Source organism: Ascaphus truei, chromosome 1 (assembly GCF_040206685.1).
Source record: "Ascaphus truei isolate aAscTru1 chromosome 1, aAscTru1.hap1, whole genome shotgun sequence".
In the NCBI taxonomy this organism is placed as follows: Eukaryota; Metazoa; Chordata; class Amphibia; order Anura; family Ascaphidae; genus Ascaphus; species Ascaphus truei.
In genome coordinates this window covers 551,867,293-551,890,098 of record NC_134483.1, presented here as the reverse complement: position 1 = coordinate 551,890,098, position 22,806 = coordinate 551,867,293, and the positions used below count along the sequence as shown (strand labels likewise).

Genomic DNA, 22,806 nt, shown 5'->3' with positions numbered 1-22,806 from the left:
CCCCTCACCATCTGTCAGCGTGTCCTCCCTCACCATCTGTCAGCGTGTCCCCTCACCATCTGTCAGCGTGTCCCCTCACCATCTGTCAGCGTGTCCCCTCACCATCTGTCAGTGTGTCCCCCCCTCACCATCTGTCAGTGTGTCCCCCCTCACCATCTGTCAGTGTGTCCCCCCCTCACCATCTGTCAGCGTGTCCCCCCCTCACCATCTGTCAGCGTGTCCCCCCCTCACCATCTGTCAGCGTCCCCCCCTCACCATCTGTCAGCGTTCCCCCCTCACCATCTGTCAGCGTTCCCCCCTCACCATCTGTCAGCGTGTCCCCCCTCACCATCTGTCAGCGTGTTCCCCCTCACCATCTGTCAGCGTGTCCCCCCTCACCATCTGTCAGCGTGTCCCCCTCACCATCTGTCAGCGTTCCCCCCTCACCATCTGTCAGCGTTCCCCCCTCACCATCTGTCAGCGTGTCCCCCCTCACCATCTGTCAGCGTGTTCCCCCTCACCATCTGTCAGCGTGTCCCCCCTCACCATCTGTCAGCGTGTCCCCCCTCACCATCTGTCAGCGTGTCCCCCCATACCATCTGTCAGCGTGTCCCCCCTCACCATCTGTCAGCGTCCCCCCTCACCATCTGTCAGCGTCCCCCCTCACCATCTGTCAGCGTCCCCCTTTACCAAAGATATAAAATAAGAATCCCTATATTTCACTGGTCATATAATGCGTATAGGTGACAAGCACGGACGGGGTTAAGTGATGCTCTGTGGGTCTCTGGAAGTTAGGTTACCTCTGCTCCTCCACCAGCTGCTCCTTCTCACTGATCCTCCGCTCTCGCTCCTCAGCCTCCGTTCTCTCCCTCGCCACCCTCTGCCTCTCCAGCTCTCGCTTCTCCTCCAGACTCCGCACCCGTTCCTCCTCCTTCCGGCGCTCCTCCTCCCGCTGAGAACACACAGAGAATTGGGTAAAGAATTCAGACTGACCTGCATGTTCTTTCACAGGGTTTAACAATGGGATAACTAATGGATGAATGTGTCATCAGAGCTGAGAAGAAGACACATGAGAAGACCCCTCTTCCCCGTGAGCAGGAAGACCCCGGTGATGGAGAAGTTCTAAGTAAAGAAGAAGGTTCCGCATCTTCGTCTGTGACCACAGCGGTAAAAAGAAAACAAACAGGGGTGAGAAACAGGAAGTGGAAGGAGAACGTGGAACAAACGTGGACAATTTCATCGCAAAACCTTGTCGCTTATCATCACAGCCGTTCCACCTCTGATCTCCGTGCAAACGTCACTCGAGCGTCTCACAGTATGGAAAAGGGAAGGATTTGTGGAGAGTCCCTCGTCTGCGAAGACATTGGAGGGGAAACTCCCGGCGAAGTGATTGGGACGGCCACTTTGAACGCCCTGCGCAGGGAGGACATTTCTCCTGATAAGTGGCCGGTGTGACCAGAGCTGGGGCGGTGGCGATGGTCGGACTGAGGAATGGAGCAACGGGGAAGAAAGGCGCTCCACATGGTGAGAGTTTGCATCGGGATTTGCACCATCGCAACCTGGCGAGTAAACAAGGAAGAGAGCCCGTGTGATGTTACGGACCAGGCGTGATGTTATGGACCAGGCGTCATGTTATGGACCAGGCGTCATGTTACGGACCAGGCGTCATGTTACGGACCAGGCGTCATGTTACGGACCAGGCGTGATGTTATGGACCAGGCGTCATGTTACGGACCAGGCGTCATGTTACGGACCAGGCGTCATGTTACGGACCAGGCGTCATGTTACGGACCAGGCGTCATGTTACGGACCAGGCGTGATGTTACGGACCAGGCGTCATGTTATGGACCAGGCGTCATGTTACGGACCAGGCGTCATGTTACGGACCAGGCGTCATGTTACGGACCAGGCGTCATGTTACGGACCAGGCGTCATGTTACGGACCAGGCGTCATGTTACGGACCAGGCGTCATGTTATGGACCAGGCGTCATGTTATGGACCAGGCGTCATGTTACGGACCAGGCGTCATGTTACGGACCAGGCGTCATGTTACGGACCAGGCGGCATGTTATGGACCAGGCGTCATGTTATGGACCAGGCGGCATGTTATGGACCAGGCGGCATGTTATGGACCAGGCGTCATGTTATGGACCAGGCATCATGTTACGGACCAGGCGTCATGTTACGGACCAGGCGTCATGTTATGGACCAGGCGTCATGTTATGGACCAGGCGTCATGTTACGGACCAGGCGTCATGTTACGGACCAGGCGTCATGTTATGGACCCGGCGTCATGTTACGGACCAGGCGTCATGTTATGGACCAGGCGGCATGTTATGGACCAGGCGTCATGTTACGGACCAGGCGTCATGTTATGGACCAGGCGGCATGTTATGGACCAGGCGGCATGTTACGGACCAGGCGTCATGTTATGGACCAGGCGGCATGTTACGGACCAGGCGTCATGTTATGGACCAGGCGTCATGTTATGGACCAGGCGTCATGTTACGGACCAGGTGGCATGTTATGGACCAGGCGGCATGTTACGGACCAGGCGTCATGTTATGGACCAGGCATCATGTTATGGACCAGGCATCATGTTATGGACCAGGCGTCATGTTACGGACCAGGCGTCATGTTATGGACCAGGCATCATGTTATGGACCAGGCATCATGTTATGGACCAGGCATCATGTTACGGACCAGGCGTGATGTTATGGACCAGGCGTCATGTTTCAGCAGCTATGTGAAGGCCTGACAGCGTGTGAGCGCTCTCTCGCACCATTGTGATGTGCGCGGGTTGTCTCGCCGCGTTGCATCCAGGAGTTTCTGCGGAAGTGTGTCCAGGTTTTTCTCAGTGAAAGTCACAATCCCCGAGCAATATACTGGGAACAGGATTTGTGGAACGTGGGACGTGGGACGTGGGACGTGGAACGTGGAACGTGGGTATTTTGCTGATTTGTTTTTTTTAAAGCTCAATGTCAGTCTCCAAGAAACGGACATCGTGTGTTTTCAGCTTCAGCAAAACAAAAAAAATCGCAGCATTTAAGCTGAAAAGATCATTGTGGAAACGACGTATGTAAGGGAGCATTATGGGCCAGACTTTGGCCACCTATACCCTGTCGCGGCTGAAGATGTGGACGTTCAAACGCCGCCGCTCATCGGTCCACACGTGAACGTTTTGGTTGCAACTGATCCTGGCTTACCTCCCCGGGCTCCTCTGCGCCCTCCGCTAACGTTGGTCCCAAAGGCTGGCGGACTGGCGCCGCCGCCATTGCCGCTGTCTGGCTCTGGGTAACCGCCGCCACTGCAGCGGGCTTGGGCACTCGGTCATAGGTGCAGGTCATCTGTCCCAGATCGTTGCCAAGAAGAACATCGGCATCCAGACCGGGTAAAACCCCCACCTCCCGAACACCCTGGCCCTCCCCCCAATCCAAAAAGATTCTGGCCACTTGCAGGAAACGTGGCTCTCCGTCGGCCACAGTGGTCTGTATCCCAGGGCCTGGGAGTAATTCCTCTGGCCGGACCATATCAGGTCGGACCAGGGTCACTGCAGCTCCTGAATTCAGCAAGCCGACTGCTTGCCGGTCCCCGACTGTGACCGGGGTGAGATGTCTGCTCCGGCCGTCTGTCTGCTGCAGGTCCGCGCTGAGATGTCCTCTGCTCCTGGCTGTAGGCACCGATGAAACCGGGACAGGCGTTGCATGAGACGTCTCGCTGGGAGTTGGTACCATGACCGGTCCGGAGTCTGTGGTTGAAGCCACCCGCACGCGGGCTACCGGCTTCTCAGCTGGGGTGCTTTGCCCCAGATGGGGTCCGCCGGAACGCAGGGGTTCCGGGCAATCTGGTCTGATGTGACCAGGGCGGTTGCAGTTGTAGCACCGGCGCTCGTGCCGGAGATCCCCCGCCTTCTGTGGACTGCTGCCCGCATGCGGCCTCTGGGTCCATTGGGGGGTATTGGCAGACTTTCTGACCGGTGCCGCCGCCAACCGCCGCCTTGTCTACTGCTTTGGTGGTCATCAGGGCTCGGCTGGCCACGTAGTCGTCTGCAAGCCTCGCCACCTCCTGGCAAGTCTTGGGCTTCTTGTCGTACACCCAAGCCCTCACCGCCGGCGGGCACTGCTGCATCAGCTGCTCCTGAAAGATGAGGTCCAGCAGGCGATGGTAAGTCCGTGCCTCATAGCCCTCCACTCAGCGTATCCCGTACAAAGCCATGCGTCTCTTCCTGCCGGAATTTACCCCGGTAGGCTTCAGGGGTAAAACCGTACTGAAACAATAACAGTTCTTTCAGGTGTTCATAGTCATCCGCATACTCATCTGGAAGCGCCATCATCGTCTGCTTAGCCAAGCCGGACAGTAAGGGGTCCAAACGTGCAACCCTATGCTGGGGGAGCACTTTGTACCGCCGGCACTGTGTTTCAAAGTTCTCTAAAAAACTGTCGATCTGATCAGTACCTTCCACGAACTTGGTGAGACTGTGCTGATCCAGTTTGAGTTCATCTTGGTTGGGTTGGACAGGGGGGGCAATAAGCGGGTCTGTTCACTGCCATAGTGATAAACTGCAGCCGCTCCTCCGGTGTCCCTCTGTCACCCCACGCAGTAATCAGTGCCAACATTTCAGGGGTGAACGGACTGGTAGCCGCAGCAACCAGTACCCCTCCTGTTGCACTGCTCCCGGGAGGTGCACTCGTTCCCTCAACCGAGATTCCGCCGCCCCGGTACTGGGTTCCTTCCCTGATCTCCGGGTGGCTGTATAAGGGCAAGCTGAGCCGTATCCTGAGGCTCTGCAAGCCGGGCTTCATAGTCACCGATTGCGTCAACCATGTCTGCGACCTCCTGGTTCTCATAGGGCAGTCCATATTCACGGCACTTGTCCTTCAGCTGAGCTCGGGTCCTCATGTTGGATGAGCCTTCAGCCTCGCTCATGGTTCACGATCGCAGCAGTGAGGTGGTGTTAGAACTTGTGTTAACTGTTGCACTAATGTGTGTTCAATATCTTTAGTCCCAGGAACTCGCAGTTACTCTCGAGTTCCCACTATATGACAGAGTCCCGCAGAACACTGTAATATAGGTTCAGTTCAATCCCACCGCTGCCACCAGTTAATTATAGAGCTTGTCACGGTAGCTTATGACAAGATATAATGATCACCAAATCTCTGGGTTGAACTGAACGAGGCTTAGATATAATAAAATATAATTTATTCCTTAAAAAAGGTGAACACAGCAATATAGTAGTCAGGGGGTGGCCATATGGGGTGCCACCCCTTTAATACCGGGCCAACCCCCTCTCCCTCTACAATCATTATCTGGCATTCCGGCACGTGGCAGCCGTGTACTGTATTTCTGAGGATGACGTGGCACTTCTGGGTCTATCCCCTGCGGACACAATTCCTTCCCGTTACTGTGCGCGTCAGGACGCCTCAGCCCGCTCTCCGAAGGGGCCAGCTCAGGATTTAGGAGTATTAGGGCACAAGCTTCTTATAATAAAATTCCAGATACATTTAAAAACATGAAAAATATCTTATTTAAACATTTTTAAAGCACATATAGCATCTGTATCAGTGTGTGTATATACTGTATAAGAGGAGTTATAGTGAGGGGTTACCGTATATGTTCCCATTGAGGGCTGTGACCTCTCACCTCAGACAGCACCCAGAAGCGATCTCTCTTGCTGAGTTTCATCTCTAGAGCAGGGTTCGTCTTTCTGTAATTTGTACCCTAAATAACAGGAAATGTGTGAAGGGTCAGGAGCAGCGCCAACCTCCCCCAATCCCACAGGAGCAGCGCCAACCTCCCCCAATCCCACAGGAGCAGCGCCAACCTCCCCCAATCACACAGGAGCAGCGCCAACCTCCCCCAATCACACAGGAGCAGCGCCAACCTCCCCCAATCACACAGGAGCAGCGCCAACCTCCCCCAATCACACAGGAGCAGCGCCAACCTCCCCCAATCACACAGGAGCAGCGCCAACCTCCCCCAATCACACACACAGGAGCAGCGCCAACCTCCCCCAATCACACAGGAGCAGCGCCAACCTCCCCCAATCACACACACAGGAGCAGCGCCAACCTCCCCCAATCACACAGGAGCAGCGCCAACCTCCCCCAATCACACAGGAGCAGCGCCAACCTCCCCCAATCCCACAGGAGCAGCGCCAACCTCCCCCAATCACACAGGAGCAGCGCCAACCTCCCCCAATCCCACAGGAGCAGCGCCAACCTCCCCCAATCACACAGGAGCAGCGCCAAACTCCCCCAATCACACAGGAGCAGCGCCAACCTCCCCCAATCACACACACAGGAGCAGCGCCAACCTCCCCCAATCACACACACAGGAGCAGCGCCAACCGCCCCCAATCACACACACAGGAGCAGCGCCAACCTCCCCCAATCACACACACACAGGAGCAGCGCCAACCTCCCCCAATCACACACACACAGGAGCAGCGCCAACCTCCCCCAATCACACAGGAGCAGCGCCAACCTCCCCCAATCTCACAGGAGCAGCGCCAACCTCCCCCAATCACACACAGGAGCAGCACAAACCTCCCCCAATCACACACACAGGAGCAGCGCCAACCTCCCCCAATCACACACACAGGAGCAGCGCCAACCTCCCCCAATCACACAGGAGCAGCGCCAACCTCCCCCAATCCCACAGGAGCAGCGCCAACCTCCCCCAATCACACAGGAGCAGCGCCAACCTCCCCCAATCACACAGGAGCAGCGCCAACCTCCCCAATCACACACACAGGAGCAGCGCCAACCTCCCCCAATCACACACACAGGAGCAGCGCCAACCTCCCCCAATCACACAGGAGAAGCGCCAACCTCCCCCAATCACACAGTAGCAGCGCCAACCTCCCCAAATCACACAGGAGCAGCGCCAACCTCCCCCAATCACACAGGAGCAGCGCCAACCTCCCCCAATCACACAGGAGCAGTGCCAACCTCCCCCAATCACACAGGAGCAGCGCCAACCTCCCCCAATCACACAGGAGCAGTGCCAACCTCCCCAAATCACACAGGAGCAGCGCCAACCTCCCCCAATCACACACACAGGAGCAGCGCCAACCTCCCCCAATCCCACAGGAGCAGCGCCAACCTCCCCGAATCACACAGGAGCAGCGCCAACCTCCCCCAATCACACAGGAGCAGCGCCAACCTCCCCCAATCACACAGGAGCAGCGCCAACCTCCCCCAATCACACACACAGGAGCAGCGCCAACCTCCCCCAATCACACACACAGGAGCAGCGCCAACCTCCCCCAATCACATACACACAGTAGCAGTGCCAACCTCCCCCAATCACACACACACACACACACACACACACACACACACACACACACACACACACACACACACACACACACACACACACACACACACACACACACACACACAATCTCACACACAGGAGCAGCGCCAACCTCCCCCAATCACACACACAGGAGCAGCGCCAACCTCCCCCAATCACACACACAGGAGCAGCGCCAACCTCCCCCAATCTCACACACAGGAGCAGCGCCAACCTCCCCCAATCTCACACACACAGGAGCAGCGCCAACCTCCCCCAATCACACACACACAGGAGCAGCGCCAACCTCCCCCAATCACACACACACACAGGAGCAGTGCCAACCTCCCCCAATCACACACACACAGGAGCAGCGCCAACCTCCCCCAATCACACACACAGGAGCAGCACCAACCTCCCCCAATCTCACACACACAGGAGCAGCGCCAACCTCCCCCAATCACACAGGAGCAGCGCCAACCTCCCCCAATCACACACACAGGAGCAGCGCCAACCTCCCCCAATCACACACACACACAGGAGCAGCGCCAACCTCCCCCAATCACACACACAGGAGCAGCGCCAACCTCCCCCAATCACACACACACAGGAGCAGCGCCAACCTCCCCCAATAACACACACAGGAGCAGCGCCAACCTCCCCCAATCTCACACACAGGAGCAGCACCAACCTCTCCCAATCTCACACACAGGAGCAGCGCCAACCTCCCCCAATCACATACACAGGAGCAGCGCCAACCTCCCCCAATCACACACACACAGGAGCAGCGCCAACCTCCCCCAATCACACACACAGGAGCAGCGCCAACCTCCCCCAATCACACACAGGAGCAGCGCCAACCTCCCCCAATCACACACACACACACACACAGGAGCAGCGTCAACCTCCCCCAATCACACACACACACAGGAGCAGCGCCAACCTCCCCCAATCACACACACACAGGAGCAGCGCCAACCTCACCCAATCACACACACAGGAGCAGCGCCAACCTCCCCCAATCACACACACAGGAGCAGCGCCAACCTCCCCCAATCCCACAGGAGCAGCGCCAACCTCCCCCAATCACACAGGAGCAGTGCCAACCTCCCCCAATCACACAGGAGCAGCGCCAACCTCCCCCAATCACACAGGAGCAGTGCCAACCTCCCCCAATCACACACAAAGGAGCAGTGCCAACCTCCCCCACTCACACACACAGGAGCAGTGCCAACCTCCCCCAATCACACACACACACACACACACACAAGAGCAGCGCCAACCTCCCCCAATCACACACACAGGAGCAGCGCCAACCTCCCCCAATCTCACACACAGGAGCAGCGCCAACCTCCCCCAATCTCACACACAGGAGCAGCGCCAACCTCCCCCAATCACACACACACAGGAGCAGCGCCAACCTCCCCCAATCACACACACAGGAGCAGCGCCAACCTCCCCCAATCTCACACACAGGAGCAGCACCAACCTCCCCCAATCTCACACACACAGGAGCAGCGCCAACCTCCCCCAATCACACAGGAGCAGCGCCAACCTCCCCCAATCACACACACAGGAGCAGCGCCAACCTCCCCCAATCACACACACACACAGGAGCAGCGCCAACCTCCCCCAATCACACACACAGGAGCAGCGCCAACCTCCCCCAATCACACACACACAGGAGCAGCGCCAACCTCCCCCAATAACACACACAGGAGCAGCGCCAACCTCCCCCAATCTCACACACAGGAGCAGCACCAACCTCTCCCAATCTCACACACAGGAGCAGCGCCAACCTCCCCCAATCACATACACAGGAGCAGCGCCAACCTCCCCCAATCACACACACACAGGAGCAGCGCCAACCTCCCCCAATCACACACACAGGAGCAGCGCCAACCTCCCCCAATCACACACACAGGAGCAGCACCAACCTCCCCCAATCTCACACACAGGAGCAGCGCCAACCTCCCCCAATCTCACACACACAGGAGCAGCGCCAACCTCCCCCAATCACACACACACACAGGAGCAGTGCCAACCTCCCCCAATCACACACACACAGGAGCAGCGCCAACCTCCCCCAATCACACACACACACACACACACAATCTCACACACAGGAGCAGCGCCAACCTCCCCCAATCACACACACAGGAGCAGCGCCAACCTCCCCCAATCACACACACAGGAGCAGCGCCAACCTCCCCCAATCTCACACACAGGAGCAGCGCCAACCTCCCCCAATCTCACACACACAGGAGCAGCGCCAACCTCCCCCAATCACACACACACAGGAGCAGCGCCAACCTCCCCCAATCACACACACACACAGGAGCAGTGCCAACCTCCCCCAATCACACACACACAGGAGCAGCGCCAACCTCCCCCAATCACACACACAGGAGCAGCACCAACCTCCCCCAATCTCACACACACACACACACACACAAGAGCAGCGCCAACCTCCCCCAATCACACACACAGGAGCAGCGCCAACCTCCCCCAATCTCACACACAGGAGCAGCGCCAACCTCCCCCAATCTCACACACAGGAGCAGCGCCAACCTCCCCCAATCACACACACACAGGAGCAGCGCCAACCTCCCCCAATCACACACACAGGAGCAGCGCCAACCTCCCCCAATCTCACACACAGGAGCAGCGCCAACCTCCCCTAATCACACACACAGGAGCAGCGCCAACCTCCCCCAATCACACACACACAGGAGCAGCGCCAACCTCCCCCAATCACACACACAGGAGCAGCGCCAACCTCCCCCAATCACACACACACAGGAGCAGCGCCAACCTCCCCCAATCACACACAGGAGCAGCGCCAACCTCCCCCAATCACACACACACAGGAGCAGCGCCAACCTCACCCAATCACACACACACAGGAGCAGCGCCAACCTCCCCCAATCACACACACAGGAGCAGCGCCAACCTCCCCCAATCACACACACAGGAGCAGCGCCAACCTCCCCCAATCCCACAGGAGCAGCGCCAACCTCCCCCAATCCCACAGGAGCAGCGCCAACCTCCCCCAATCACACAGGAGCAGCGCCAACCTCCCCCAATCACACAGGAGCAGCGCCAACCTCCCCCAATCACACAGGAGCAGTGCCAACCTCCCCCAATCACACACAAAGGAGCAGTGCCAACCTCCCCCAATCACACACACAGGAGCAGTGCCAACCTCCCCCAATCACACACACACACACACACACACAAGAGCAGCGCCAACCTCCCCCAATCACACACACAGGAGCAGCGCCAACCTCCCCCAATCTCACACACAGGAGCAGCGCCAACCTCCCCCAATCTCACACACAGGAGCAGCGCCAACCTCCCCCAATCACACACACACAGGAGCAGCGCCAACCTCCCCCAATCACACACACAGGAGCAGCGCCAACCTCCCCCAATCTCACACACAGGAGCAGCGCCAACCTCCCCTAATCACACACACAGGAGCAGCACCAACCTCCCCCAATCACACACACACAGGAGCAGCGCCAACCTCCCCCAATCACACACACAGGAGCAGCGCCAACCTCCCCCAATCACACACACACAGGAGCAGCGCCAACCTCCCCCAATCACACACAGGAGCAGCGCCAACCTCCCCCAATCACACACACACAGGAGCAGCGCCAACCTCCCCCAATCACACACAAACAGGAGCAGCGCCAACCTCCCCCAATCACACACACAGGAGCAGCGCCAACCTCCCCCAATCACACACACACACAGGAGCAGCGCCAACCTCCCCCAATCACACACACACAGGAGCAGCACCAACCTCCCTCAATCACACACACAGGAGCAGCGCCAACCTCCCCCAATCACACACACAGGAGCAGCGCCAACCTCCCCCAATCACACACACAGGAGCAGCGCCAACCTCCCCCATTCACACACACACAGGGGCAGCACCAACCTCCCCCAATCACACAGGAGCAGCGCCAACCTCTCCCAATCTCACACACAGGAGCAGCGCCAACCTCCCCCAATCACACACACAGGAGCAGCGCCAACCTCTCCCAATCTCACACACAGGAGCAGCGCCAACCTCCCCCAATCACACACACACAGGAGCAGCGCCAACCTCCCCCAATCACACACACACACAGGAGCAGCGCCAACCTCCCCCAATCACACACACAGGAGCAGCACCAACCTCCCCCAATCACACAGGAGCAGCGCCAACCTCTCCCAATCTCACACACAGGAGCAGCGCCAACCTCCCCCAATCACACACACAGGAGCAGCGCCAACCTCTCCCAATCTCACACACAGGAGCAGCGCCAACCTCCCCCAATCACACACACACAGGAGCAGCGCCAACCTCCCCCAATCACACACACACACAGGAGCAGCGCCAACCTCCCCCAATCACACACACAGGAGCAGCGCCAACCTCCCCCAATCACACACACACAGGAGCAGCGCCAACCTCCCCCAATCACACACACACACAGGAGCAGCGCCAACCTCCCCCAATCACACACACACACACAGGAGCAGCACCAACCTCCCCCAATCACACACACACACACACAGGAGCAGCGCCAACCTCCCCCAATCACACAGGAGCAGCGCCAACCTCCCCCAATCCCACAGGAGCAGCGCCAACCTCCCCCAATCACACACACAGGAGCAGCGCCAACCTCCCACAATCACACACACACAGGAGCAGCGCCAACCTCCCCCAATCTCACACACACAGGAGCAGCACCAACCTCCCCCAATCACACACACAGGAGCAGCACCAACCTCCCCCAATCACACACACAGGAGCAGCGCCAACCTCCCCCAATCACACACACAGGAGCAGCGCCAACCTCCCCCAATCACACACACACACACACACAGGAGCAGCGCCAACCTCCCCCAATCACACACACAGGAGCAGCACCAACCTCCCCCAATCACACACACACACACAGGAGCAGCGCCAACCTCCCCCAATCACATACACACAGGAGCAGCGCCAACCTCCCCCAATCACACACACACAGGAGCAGCGCCAACCTCCCCCAATCACACACACACAGGAGCAGCGCCAACCTCCCCCAATCACATACACACAGGAGCAGCGCCAACCTCCCCCAATCACACACACACAGGAGCAGCGCCAACCTCCCCCAATCACACACACACAGGAGCAGCGCCAACCTCCCCCAATCACATACACACAGGAGCAGCGCCAACCTCCCCCAATCACATACACACACAGGAGCAGCGCCAACCTCCCCCAATCACACACACACAGGAGCAGCGCCAACCTCCCCCAATCTCACACACACAGGAGCAGCACCAACCTCCCCCAATCTCACACACACAGGAGCAGCGCCAACCTCCCCCAATCACACAGGAGCAGCGCCAACCTCCCCCAATCACACACACAGGAGCAGCGCCAACCTCCCACAATCACACACACAGGAGCAGCGCCAACCTCCCCCAATCACACACACACACACACAGGAGCAGCACCAACCTCCCCCAATCACACACACAGGAGCAGCGCCAACCTCCCCCAATCCCATACACAGGAGCAGCACCAACCTCCCCCAATCACACACACAGGAGCAGCACCAACCTCCCCCAATTACACACACACAGGAGCAGCGCCAACCTCCCCCAATCACACACACAGGAGCAGCGCCAACCTCCCCCAATCACACACACACACACACACACACACACACACACACACACACACACACACACACACACACACACACACACACACACACACACACACACACACACACACACACACACACACACACACACACAGGAGCAGCACCAACCTCCCCCAATCACACACACACAGGAGCAGCACCAACCTCCCCCAATCACACACACACAGGAGCAGCGCCAACCTCTCCCAATCTCACAGGAGCAGCGCCAACCTCCCCCAATCACACACACAGGAGCAGCGCCAACCTCCCCCAATCACACACACACAGGAGCAGCACCAACCTCCCCCAATCACACACACACAGGAGCAGCACCAACTTCCCCCAATCACACACACAGGAGCAGCGCCAACCTCTCCCAATCTCACACACAGGAGCAGCGCCAACCTCCCCCAATCACACACACACAGGAGCAGCACCAACCTCCCCCAATCACACACACACAGGAGCAGCGCCAACCTCACCCAATCACACACACACAGGAGCAGCGCCAACCTCACCCAATCACACACACACAGGAGCAGCGCCAACCTCTCCCAATCTCACAGGAGCAGCGCCAACCTCCCCCAATCACACACACACACAGGAGCAGCGCCAACCTCCCCCAATCACACACACACACAGGAGCAGCGCCAACCTCCCCCAATCACACACACACACAGGAGCAGCACCAACCTCCCCCAATCACACACACACAGGAGCAGCGCCAACCTCTCCCAATCTCACAGGAGCAGCGCCAACCTCCCCCAATCACACACACACACAGGAGCAGCGCCAACCTCCCCCAATCACACACACACAGGAGCAGCGCCAACCTCCCCCAATCTCACACACACAGGAGCAGCACCAACCTCCCCCAATCTCACACACACAGGAGCAGCACCAACCTCCCCCAATCACACAGGAGCAGCGCCAACCTCCCCCAATCCCACAGGAGCAGCGCCAACCTCCCCCAATCACACACACAGGAGCAGCGCCAACCTCCCCCAATCACACACACACAGGAGCAGCGCCAACCTCCCCCAATCTCACACACACAGGAGCAGCACCAACCTCCCCCAATCTCACACACACAGGAGCAGCACCAACCTCCCCCAATCACACACACAGGAGCAGCGCCAACCTCCCCCAATCACACACACACACACAGGAGCAGCGCCAACCTCCCCCAATCACACACACAGGAGCAGCACCAACCTCCCCCAATCACACACACAGGAGCAGCGCCAACCTCCCCCAATCACACACACACACACACAGGAGCAGCGCCAACCTCCCCCAATCACACACACAGGAGCAGCACCAACCTCCCCCAATCACACACACACAGGAGCAGCGCCAACCTCCCCCAATCACACACACAGGAGCAGCGCCAACCTCCCCCAATCACACACACAGGAGCAGCACCAACCTCCCCCAATCACACACACACAGGAGCAGCGCCAACCTCCCCCAATCTCACACACACAGGAGCAGCACCAACCTCCCCCAATCTCACACACACAGGAGCAGCACCAACCTCCCCCAATCACACACACAGGAGCAGCGCCAACCTCCCCCAATCACACACACAGGAGCAGCACCAACCTCCCCCAATCACACACACAGGAGAAGCGCCAACCTCCCCCAATCACACACACACACACAGGAGCAGCGCCAACCTCCCCCAATCACACACACAGGAGCAGCACCAACCTCCCCCAATCACATACACAGGAGCAGCGCCAACCTCCCCCAATCACACACACAGGAGCAGCGCCAACCTCCCCCAATCTCACACACACACAGGAGCAGCGCCAACCTCCCCCAATCTCACATACACAGGAGCAGCGCCAACCTCCCCCAATCACACACACACAGGAGCAGTGCCAACCTCCCCCAATCACATACACAGGAGCAGCGCCAACCTCCCCCAATCACACACACAGGAGCAGCGCCAACCTCCCCCAATCACACACACACAGGAGCAGCACCAACCTCCCCCAATCACACACACAGGAGCAGCGCCAACCTCCCCCAATCACACACACACAGGAGCAGTGCAACCTCCCCCAATCACACACACACAGGAGCAGCGCCAACCTCCCCCAATCACACACACACAGGAGCAGTGCAACCTCCCCCAATCTCACACACACAGGAGCAGCGCCAACCTCCCCCAATCACACACACACAGGAGCAGCGCCAACCTCCCCCAATCTCACACACACAGGAGCAGCGCCAACCTCCCCCAATCACACACACAGGAGCAGCGCCAACCTCCCCCAATCTCACACACAGGAGCAGCGCCAACCTCCCCCAATCACACACACACAGGAGCAGCGCCAACCTCCCCCAATCTCACACACAGGAGCAGCGCCAACCTCCCCCAATCACACACACACAGGAGCAGCACCAACCTCCCCCAATCACACACACACACAGGAGCAGCGCCAACCTCCCCCAATCACACACACACAGGAGCAGCGCCAACCTCCCCCAATCTCACACACACAGGAGCAGCGCCAACCTCCCCCAATCACACACACACAGGAGCAGTGCCAACCTCCCCCAATCACACACACAGGAGCAGCGCCAACCTCCCCCAATCACACACACACACAGGAGCAGCGCCAACCTCCCCTAATCACACACACAGGAGCAGCGCCAACCTCCCCCAATCACACACACACAGGAGCAGCGCCAACCTCCCCCAATCACACACACAGGAGCAGCGCCAACCTCCCCCAATCCCACACACAGGAGCAGCGCCAACCTCCCCCAATCACACACACACACACACAGGAGCAGTGCCAACCTCCCCCAATCACACACACACAGGAGCAGCGCCAACCTCCCCCAATCACACACACACAGGAGCAGCGCCAACCTCCCCCAATCACACACACAGGAGCAGCGCCAACCTCCCCCAATCCCACACACAGGAGCAGCGCCAACCTCCCCCAATCACATACACACAGGAGCAGCGCCAACCTCCCCCAATCACACACACAGGAGCAGTGCCAACCTCCCCCAATCACACACACAGGAGCAGTGCCAACCTCCCCCAATCACACACACAGGAGCAGCGCCAACCTCCCCCAATCTCACACACAGGAGCAGTGCCAACCTCCCCCAATCACACACACAGGAGCAGCACCAACCTCCCCCAATCACACAGGAGCAGCGCCAACCTCCCCCAATCACACACACACAGGAGCAGCGCCAACCTCCCCCAATCACACACACACACACAGGAGCAGTGCCAACCTCCCCCAATCACACACACACACACAGGAGCAGCGCCAACCTCCCCCAATCACACAAACTGCTACACCATGACATGTAGACACAGCGCAGGTAGTGACACCCATGGATGCTACTCACCACCAAATTGTGTGAGCCCCGGGCGTGGGGCCTACTGAATGTTTTGCCAGGCTGCGCCATGCTGCTGACTGCCTGCATCACTGCATCCAAACTCACGTCCTGCACCCGCCGGGCACAGAGGAACACCCTGGCCTCCTGAGAGGATAGGAAGGTGGCATCAGGAGAGGGGTGGGGGGGTGGGGGCACGTCTAACCAGGAGGTACTCTGCACTGCTATGCTGCCGGTTTCATTTCTACCAAAGAATCTCTGGGACATAACACCCGAGTCGCCCCGGGGGCGGCAGGCGGAGGGTGTCCCTGTTCCCTGATGTTTGGTAATGTTACAGCCGCTCTATTACCCTGCTGATAGATTGTAAGCTCCCGGGGGCAGCACCTCTTCTGTATGTATGTCTTGTAACGCACTAGTAATCCTGTCTGTAATTGTAACACACCCATAATCATATCCCCGGCTGTCCATGGAGTGTGTGTGTGTGACTGTGTAACCCGGTACAGTTATACCCCCGGCTGTCCATGGAGTGTGTGTGTGACTGTGTAACCCGGTACAGTTATACCCCCGGCTGTCCATGGAGTGTGTGTGTGTGACTGTGTAACCCGGTACAGTTATACCCCCGGCTGTCCATGGAGTGTGTGTGTGACTGTGTAACCCGGTACAGTTATACCCCCGGCTGTCCATGGAGTGTGTGTGTGTGACTGTGTAACCCGGTACAGTTATACCCCCGGCTGTCCATGGTGTGTGTGTGTGTGACTGTGTAACCCGGTACAGTTATACCCCCGGCTGTCCATGGAGTGTGTGTGTGACTGTGTAACCCGGTACAGTTATACCCCCGGCTGTCCATGGAGTGTGTGTGTGACTGTGTAACCCGGTACAGTTATACCCCCGGCTGTCCATGGAGTGTGTGTGTGTGACTGTGTAACCCGGTACAGTTATACCCCCGGCTGTCCATGGAGTGTGTGTGTGACTGTGTAACCCGGTACAGTTATACCCCCGGCTGTCCATGGAGTGTGTGTGTGACTGTGTAACCCGGTACAGTTATACCCCCGGCTGTCCATGGAGTGTGTGTGTGTGACTGTGTAACCCGGTACAGTTATACCCCCGGCTGTCCATGGAGTGTGTGTGTGTGACTGTGTAACCCGGTACAGTTATACCCCCGGCTGTCCATGGAGTGTGTGTGTGTGACTGTGTAACCCGGTACAGTTATACCCCCGGCTGTCCATGGAGTGTGTGTGTGACTGTGTAACCCGGTACAGTTATACCCCCGGCTGTCCATGGAGTGTGTGTGTGTGACTGTGTAACCCGGTACAGTTATACCCCCGGCTGTCCATGGAGTGTGTGTGTGTGACTGTGTAACCCGGTACAGTTATACCCCCTGCTGTCCATGGAGTGTGTGTGTGTGACTGTGTAACCCGGTACAGTTATACCCCCGGCTGTCCATGGAGTGTGTGTGTGTGACTGTGTAACCCGGTACAGTTATACCCCCGGCTGTCCATGGTGTGTGTGTGTGTGACTGTGTAACCCGGTACAGTTATACCCCCGGCTGTCCATGGAGTGTGTGTGACTGTGTAACCCGGTACAGTTATACCCCCGGCTGTCCATGGAGTGTGTGTGTGTGACTGTGTAACCCGGTACAGTTATACCCCCGGCTGTCCATGGAGTGTGTGTGTGTGACTGTGTAACCCGGTACAGTTATACCCCCGGCTGTCCATGGAGTGTGTGTGTGTGACTGTGTAACCCGGTACAGTTATACCCCCGGCTGTCCATGGAGTGTGTGTGTGTGACTGTGTAACCCGGTACAGTTATACCCCCGGCTGTCCATGGAGTGTGTGTGTGTGACTGTGTAACCCGGTACAGTTATACCCCCGGCTGTCCATGGAGTGTGTGTGTGTGACTGTGTAACCCGGTACAGTTATACCCCCGGCTCTTCCCGTCTGACTCGTATGTAACAACATGAATTGGATTTCATTGGGGGTGGCAGGGGAAGAGGTCTCTCTCTGAGGGGGTGGCAGGGGAAATGTGAGAAAGTACTTTACTGAAAAAGTAGTGGATCCATGGAGCAGTCTCCCAGCAGATGACAGAATGACAAGATTTAGGGGCAATGAGAATATGTGAGACAGAAGAAAAGGGGGATAGGAAAGAAATGCAGGGAGAAAGGGAGATATGGAAAAAAAGGAAAGCGAGTGGGGATGTGAGAGGGAGAAGGGGGGTACACGACAGAGAATTGAGGGATAGTGGGTGTGTTGCAGGGTACATGCAACTACACACGTGGGTTTCTTGACAAGGCTTATTTATTTAGCCTTAAAAGATATACAGCACACAAAACAAAAATAGCTTTTCATTAGCAACAAACGAAAATGGCTTTTTCTTCAGCAACAAACGAAAATGGCTTTTTCTTCAGCAAACCAAACAAAACAGTTTCTCTTTAGCAGACAGTTTATATATAAGGTAGCTACCCTTTTTCTATGCAGGGGACAGACAGTTCACAATTCAACTACTTTGCTACCCAGACCTTGTTTCAGTAATCTTTAGCAGCTTACTCCTCTCTCCTCAACAGCCAGGCTCCATGTGTCTACAGCCTTGGTTTTAACACACCTTGATTAGGCAGCTGGGATCCAACTAATTGTCCTGAGGTTCCCAGCTGAAGTTAACCTGGTCAGTGCTGCACTGCAGACTAGACATAGGTTTACCAGGCATATAACTGGTGGTTCTTATTTACCCTGTCACAGGGTGTGAGAGGGAGAAGGGGGGTACATGACAGAGAATTGTGGGAGAGGGAGTGTGAGGGAGAAGGGGGGTATACGACAGAGAATTGAGGGAGAGGGGGTGTGAGGGAGAAGGGGGGTATACGACAGAGAATTGTGGGAGAGGGTGTGAGAGGGAAAAGGGGGGTACACAACAGAGAATTGAGGGAGAGGGGATGTGAGAGGGAGAAGGGGGGTACACGACATAGAATTGAGGGATAGGGGGTGTGAGAGGGAGAAGGGGGGTATACGATAGAGAATTGAGGGAGAGGGGGTGTGAGAGGGAGAAGGGGGGTATACGATAGAGAATTGTGGGAGAGGGGGTGTGAGAGGGAGAAGGGGGGTATACGATAGAGAATTGTGGGAGAGGGGGTGTGAGAGGGAGAAGGGGGGTACACGACAGAGAATTGAGGGAGAGGGGATGTGAGAGGGAGAAGGGGGGTATACGATAGAGAATTGTGGGAGAGGGGGTGTGAGAGGGAGAAGGGGGGTATACGATAGAGAATTGTGGGAGAGGGGGTGTGAGAGGGAGAAGGGGGGTATACGACAGAGAATTGAGGGATAGGGGGTGTGAGAGGGAGAAGGGGGGTATACGATAGAGAATTGATGGAGAAGGGGATACACGAGGGACATCGGTACGGCAGTGATTCCAAACAGGGGGTGAAGGAACTTTGAGGGGTTCACTCTAAAAATCAGCACTGGCGTCTCCCAGGCAGTATATCGGGGTCCTGAGCCCGTGTGGGGGCTGCGCACTTAGTAAGACACCAAACTGCATTTTAGTGTGGGGGTTATCACTGTCACTTACAGCGGGGGATTCCAAAGTCACTCCCACAATGCTTAACAGCCCCTGCAGCAAGGCATTGTGGGGCGTGACTTTGGAAGCTCCCGCAGGGAGCTATCTCCCCCATGCTGCCTGCACACACTGAGGAGCAGTTTGGGGGATTATTATGTGTGTTCCCCCCACGAGCTCAGGACACTATACTGCCTGGGATTGGTCACACACGTCCTGTTAGCGATAGGCGGACGAGTCGGTGATAAGATTTATTCATTAGGGGTTCGGGGGGCTGATATTTCCTAGCAGGGGGGCACGGTGTAATAAAGGTCTACAACAATAGGGAGGACATCCTGAAACTGGAGGGTGAAAGGTTCAGGGGATATGTAATGATGTCCTCCATCACGGAGATAATAATATCACCCCAAATCTACTGCCCCACCCCCCTTTTATTTTTGTGATGTGACCCTAGGAAGTGAAAATAAATTACCTTAAAGAATTTCCTGATGGCAGGAAGGTGCTCGCTACTGATCTCCCTCTGCGGCTCGGACACATTTTCACCCACCTGCAGGGGGTGGTATAGGATGTATATGGAGGTTGTTGCTATGGGGATGTATGTGGGTTAGTATGGGGGATGTATGGGGAGGTATGTGTCAGTAAGTGTTGGTCAAATGCATGTGCTGCTTATGGTACTTAAGTCAGTGTAAGTTGGCTGTGAGCCATATGGCTGTGTAGCATCTTAAGTGTCTGCAAGAGTTAATTTTGGAGGTGACATTGGAGGTGATATTTTAGGAAGATCTGGACTCTGCATTACAACGTTGCCACTGTGAGACATTCACTTTTAACATCTGTGATTTATTTGTACACTTTTATCCTCCAGTACCTCGGAAGTCTCTCCTCCTGCATCTTACCATGCCCTCTCCTCCTGTATCTCACTATGCCCTCCGTCCTGTATCTCACTGTGCCCTCTCCTCCTGTATCTCACTGTGCCCTCTCCTCCTGTATCTCACTGTGCCCTCCCTCCTGTATCTCACTATGCCCTCCCTCCTGTATCTCACTATGCCCTCCCTCCTGTATCTCACTGTGCCCTCTCCTCCTGTATCTCACTATGCCCTCCCTCCTGTATCTCACTATGCCCTCCCTCCTGTATCTCACTATGCCCTCCCTCCTGTATCTCACTGTGCCCTCCCTCCTGTATCTCACTATGCCCTCCCTCCTGTATCTCACTATGCCCTCCCTCCTGTATCTCACTGTGCCCTCTCCTCCTGTATCTCACTATGCCCTCTCCTCCTGTATCTTACCATGCCCTCCCTCCTGTATCTCACTATGCCCTCCCTCGTGTATCTCACTATGCCCTCCCTACTGCTTCTTCTGTTCACTGTTTCCTTACTCCTTTGTGAATGTCCCTGTTCTCTCCAACATCCCCACTGCACCATTATTTATACACCTCTCTCCCAACAACTTCTTTACCCCTCAATAAAAAGCACCCACACAAATCCTCTATTCACACCCTCTATTCATACCCTTCCTGCTGCTGGGGATCTCCCCTAAGCCTGTATGTGGAGGGGGAAATTTGGGAGGTGGGGGTGTATGGGGTGGGATGAGGGGTGTTTATGAGATGGGGGTGTATGGGGGTTGGGGGGAACATGGTAGGTATCACACAGTATGTTTGGATACTTGGTATTCATGTTTTGGGTGAGAATGAGCTGGGGCCATATTGGAGTAACCCTTGGTGGGTGTATGGAGTACTCACCCAGTGAATGAGGGTGACGTGTGGCTGCTGAGTATTGGAGTAACCCTGTGTGGGTGTTTGGAGTACTCACCCAGTGAATGAGGGTGAGGTGTGGCTGCTGAGTATTGGAGTGACCCTTTGTGGGTGTATGGAGTACTCACCCAGTGAATGAGGGTGACGTGTGGCTGCTGAGTATTGGAGTGACCCTTTGTGGGTGTTTGGAGTACTCACCCAGTGAATGAGGGTGACGTGTGGCTGCTGAGTATTGGAGTGACCCTTTGTGGGTGTTTGGAGTACTCACCCAGTGAATGAGGGTGACGTGTGGCTGCTGAGTATTGGAGTGACCCTTTGTGGGTGTATGGAGTACTCACCCAGTGAATGAGGGTGACGTGTGGCTGCTGAGTATTGGAGTGACCCTTTGTGGGTGTTTGGAGTACTCACCCAGTGAATGAGGGTGACGTGTGGCTGCTGAGTATTGGGATCCGTCACTCGGCACAGACCGTACAGGATGGAACCACTGCCAAATCTACTAACCAACTCCTCCAAACCCCCAACTGCAGGGGGAGGGGAAAGAGTGAAGGGGAGAGTGGGCAGGGAGAGAGAGCGAATGGGGGAGAGAGAGAAGGGGGGGAGAGAGAAGGAGGGGTAAAAGGAGGGGGCAGGGAGAGAGGAGAGGGAGGGGGTGGAGGTGCAGAGGGAGGGGGTGGAGGTGCAGAGGGAGGGGGGGGAGAGGGGGTGGATAGGGGGGGGAGAGGGGGTGGATAGGGGGGAGAGGGGGTGGATCAGAAAGGGGAGGAAAGAGTTAGAAAGAGAGGCAGATAGAAATAAAGAGAGACATGATGAGAGCCTGGGACATGTACAGCAGCAAATTAAGGATTTAGTTATTACATACGGAGTCTCATTACCGTCCATCGCTTGTACTCTGTGTCCCCCTTTCTGCTCCCCCCTGCACCGAACACCGCCAACACTGACCCCTCCCATGCACTGTACACCGCCAACACTGACCCCTCCCATGCACTGTACACCGCCAACACTGTCCCCTCCCATGCACCATACACCGCCAACACTGTCCTCCCCTGCACCATACACCACCAACACTGACCCCTCCCCTGCACCATACACCGCCAACACTGACCCCTCCCCTGCACCATACACCGCCAACACTGACCCCTCCCCTGCACCATACACCGCCAACACTGACCCCTCCC

The 22,806-nt window shown here is 56.8% G+C and overlaps 1 protein-coding gene across 1 annotated transcript in view; it reads right to left on the bottom strand.

Moving 5' to 3' along the window:
• Positions 1–21,652, bottom strand: part of LOC142466409 (uncharacterized) — an 83,528-nt gene extending 61,876 nt beyond the window's left edge. The window contains exons 1-5 of the mRNA XM_075571330.1: positions 21,620–21,652; positions 20,357–20,431; positions 16,360–16,494; positions 5,621–5,698; positions 780–931 (exon numbers count right to left, since the gene is read on the bottom strand). Coding sequence (XP_075427445.1) covers positions 780–931; positions 5,621–5,698; positions 16,360–16,437 — 308 coding nt within the window. The 5' untranslated portion in view covers positions 16,438–16,494; positions 20,357–20,431; positions 21,620–21,652. The remainder of the gene's footprint in view (positions 1–779; positions 932–5,620; positions 5,699–16,359; positions 16,495–20,356; positions 20,432–21,619) is intronic.
• Positions 21,653–22,806: the final 1,154 nt, after the last annotated feature.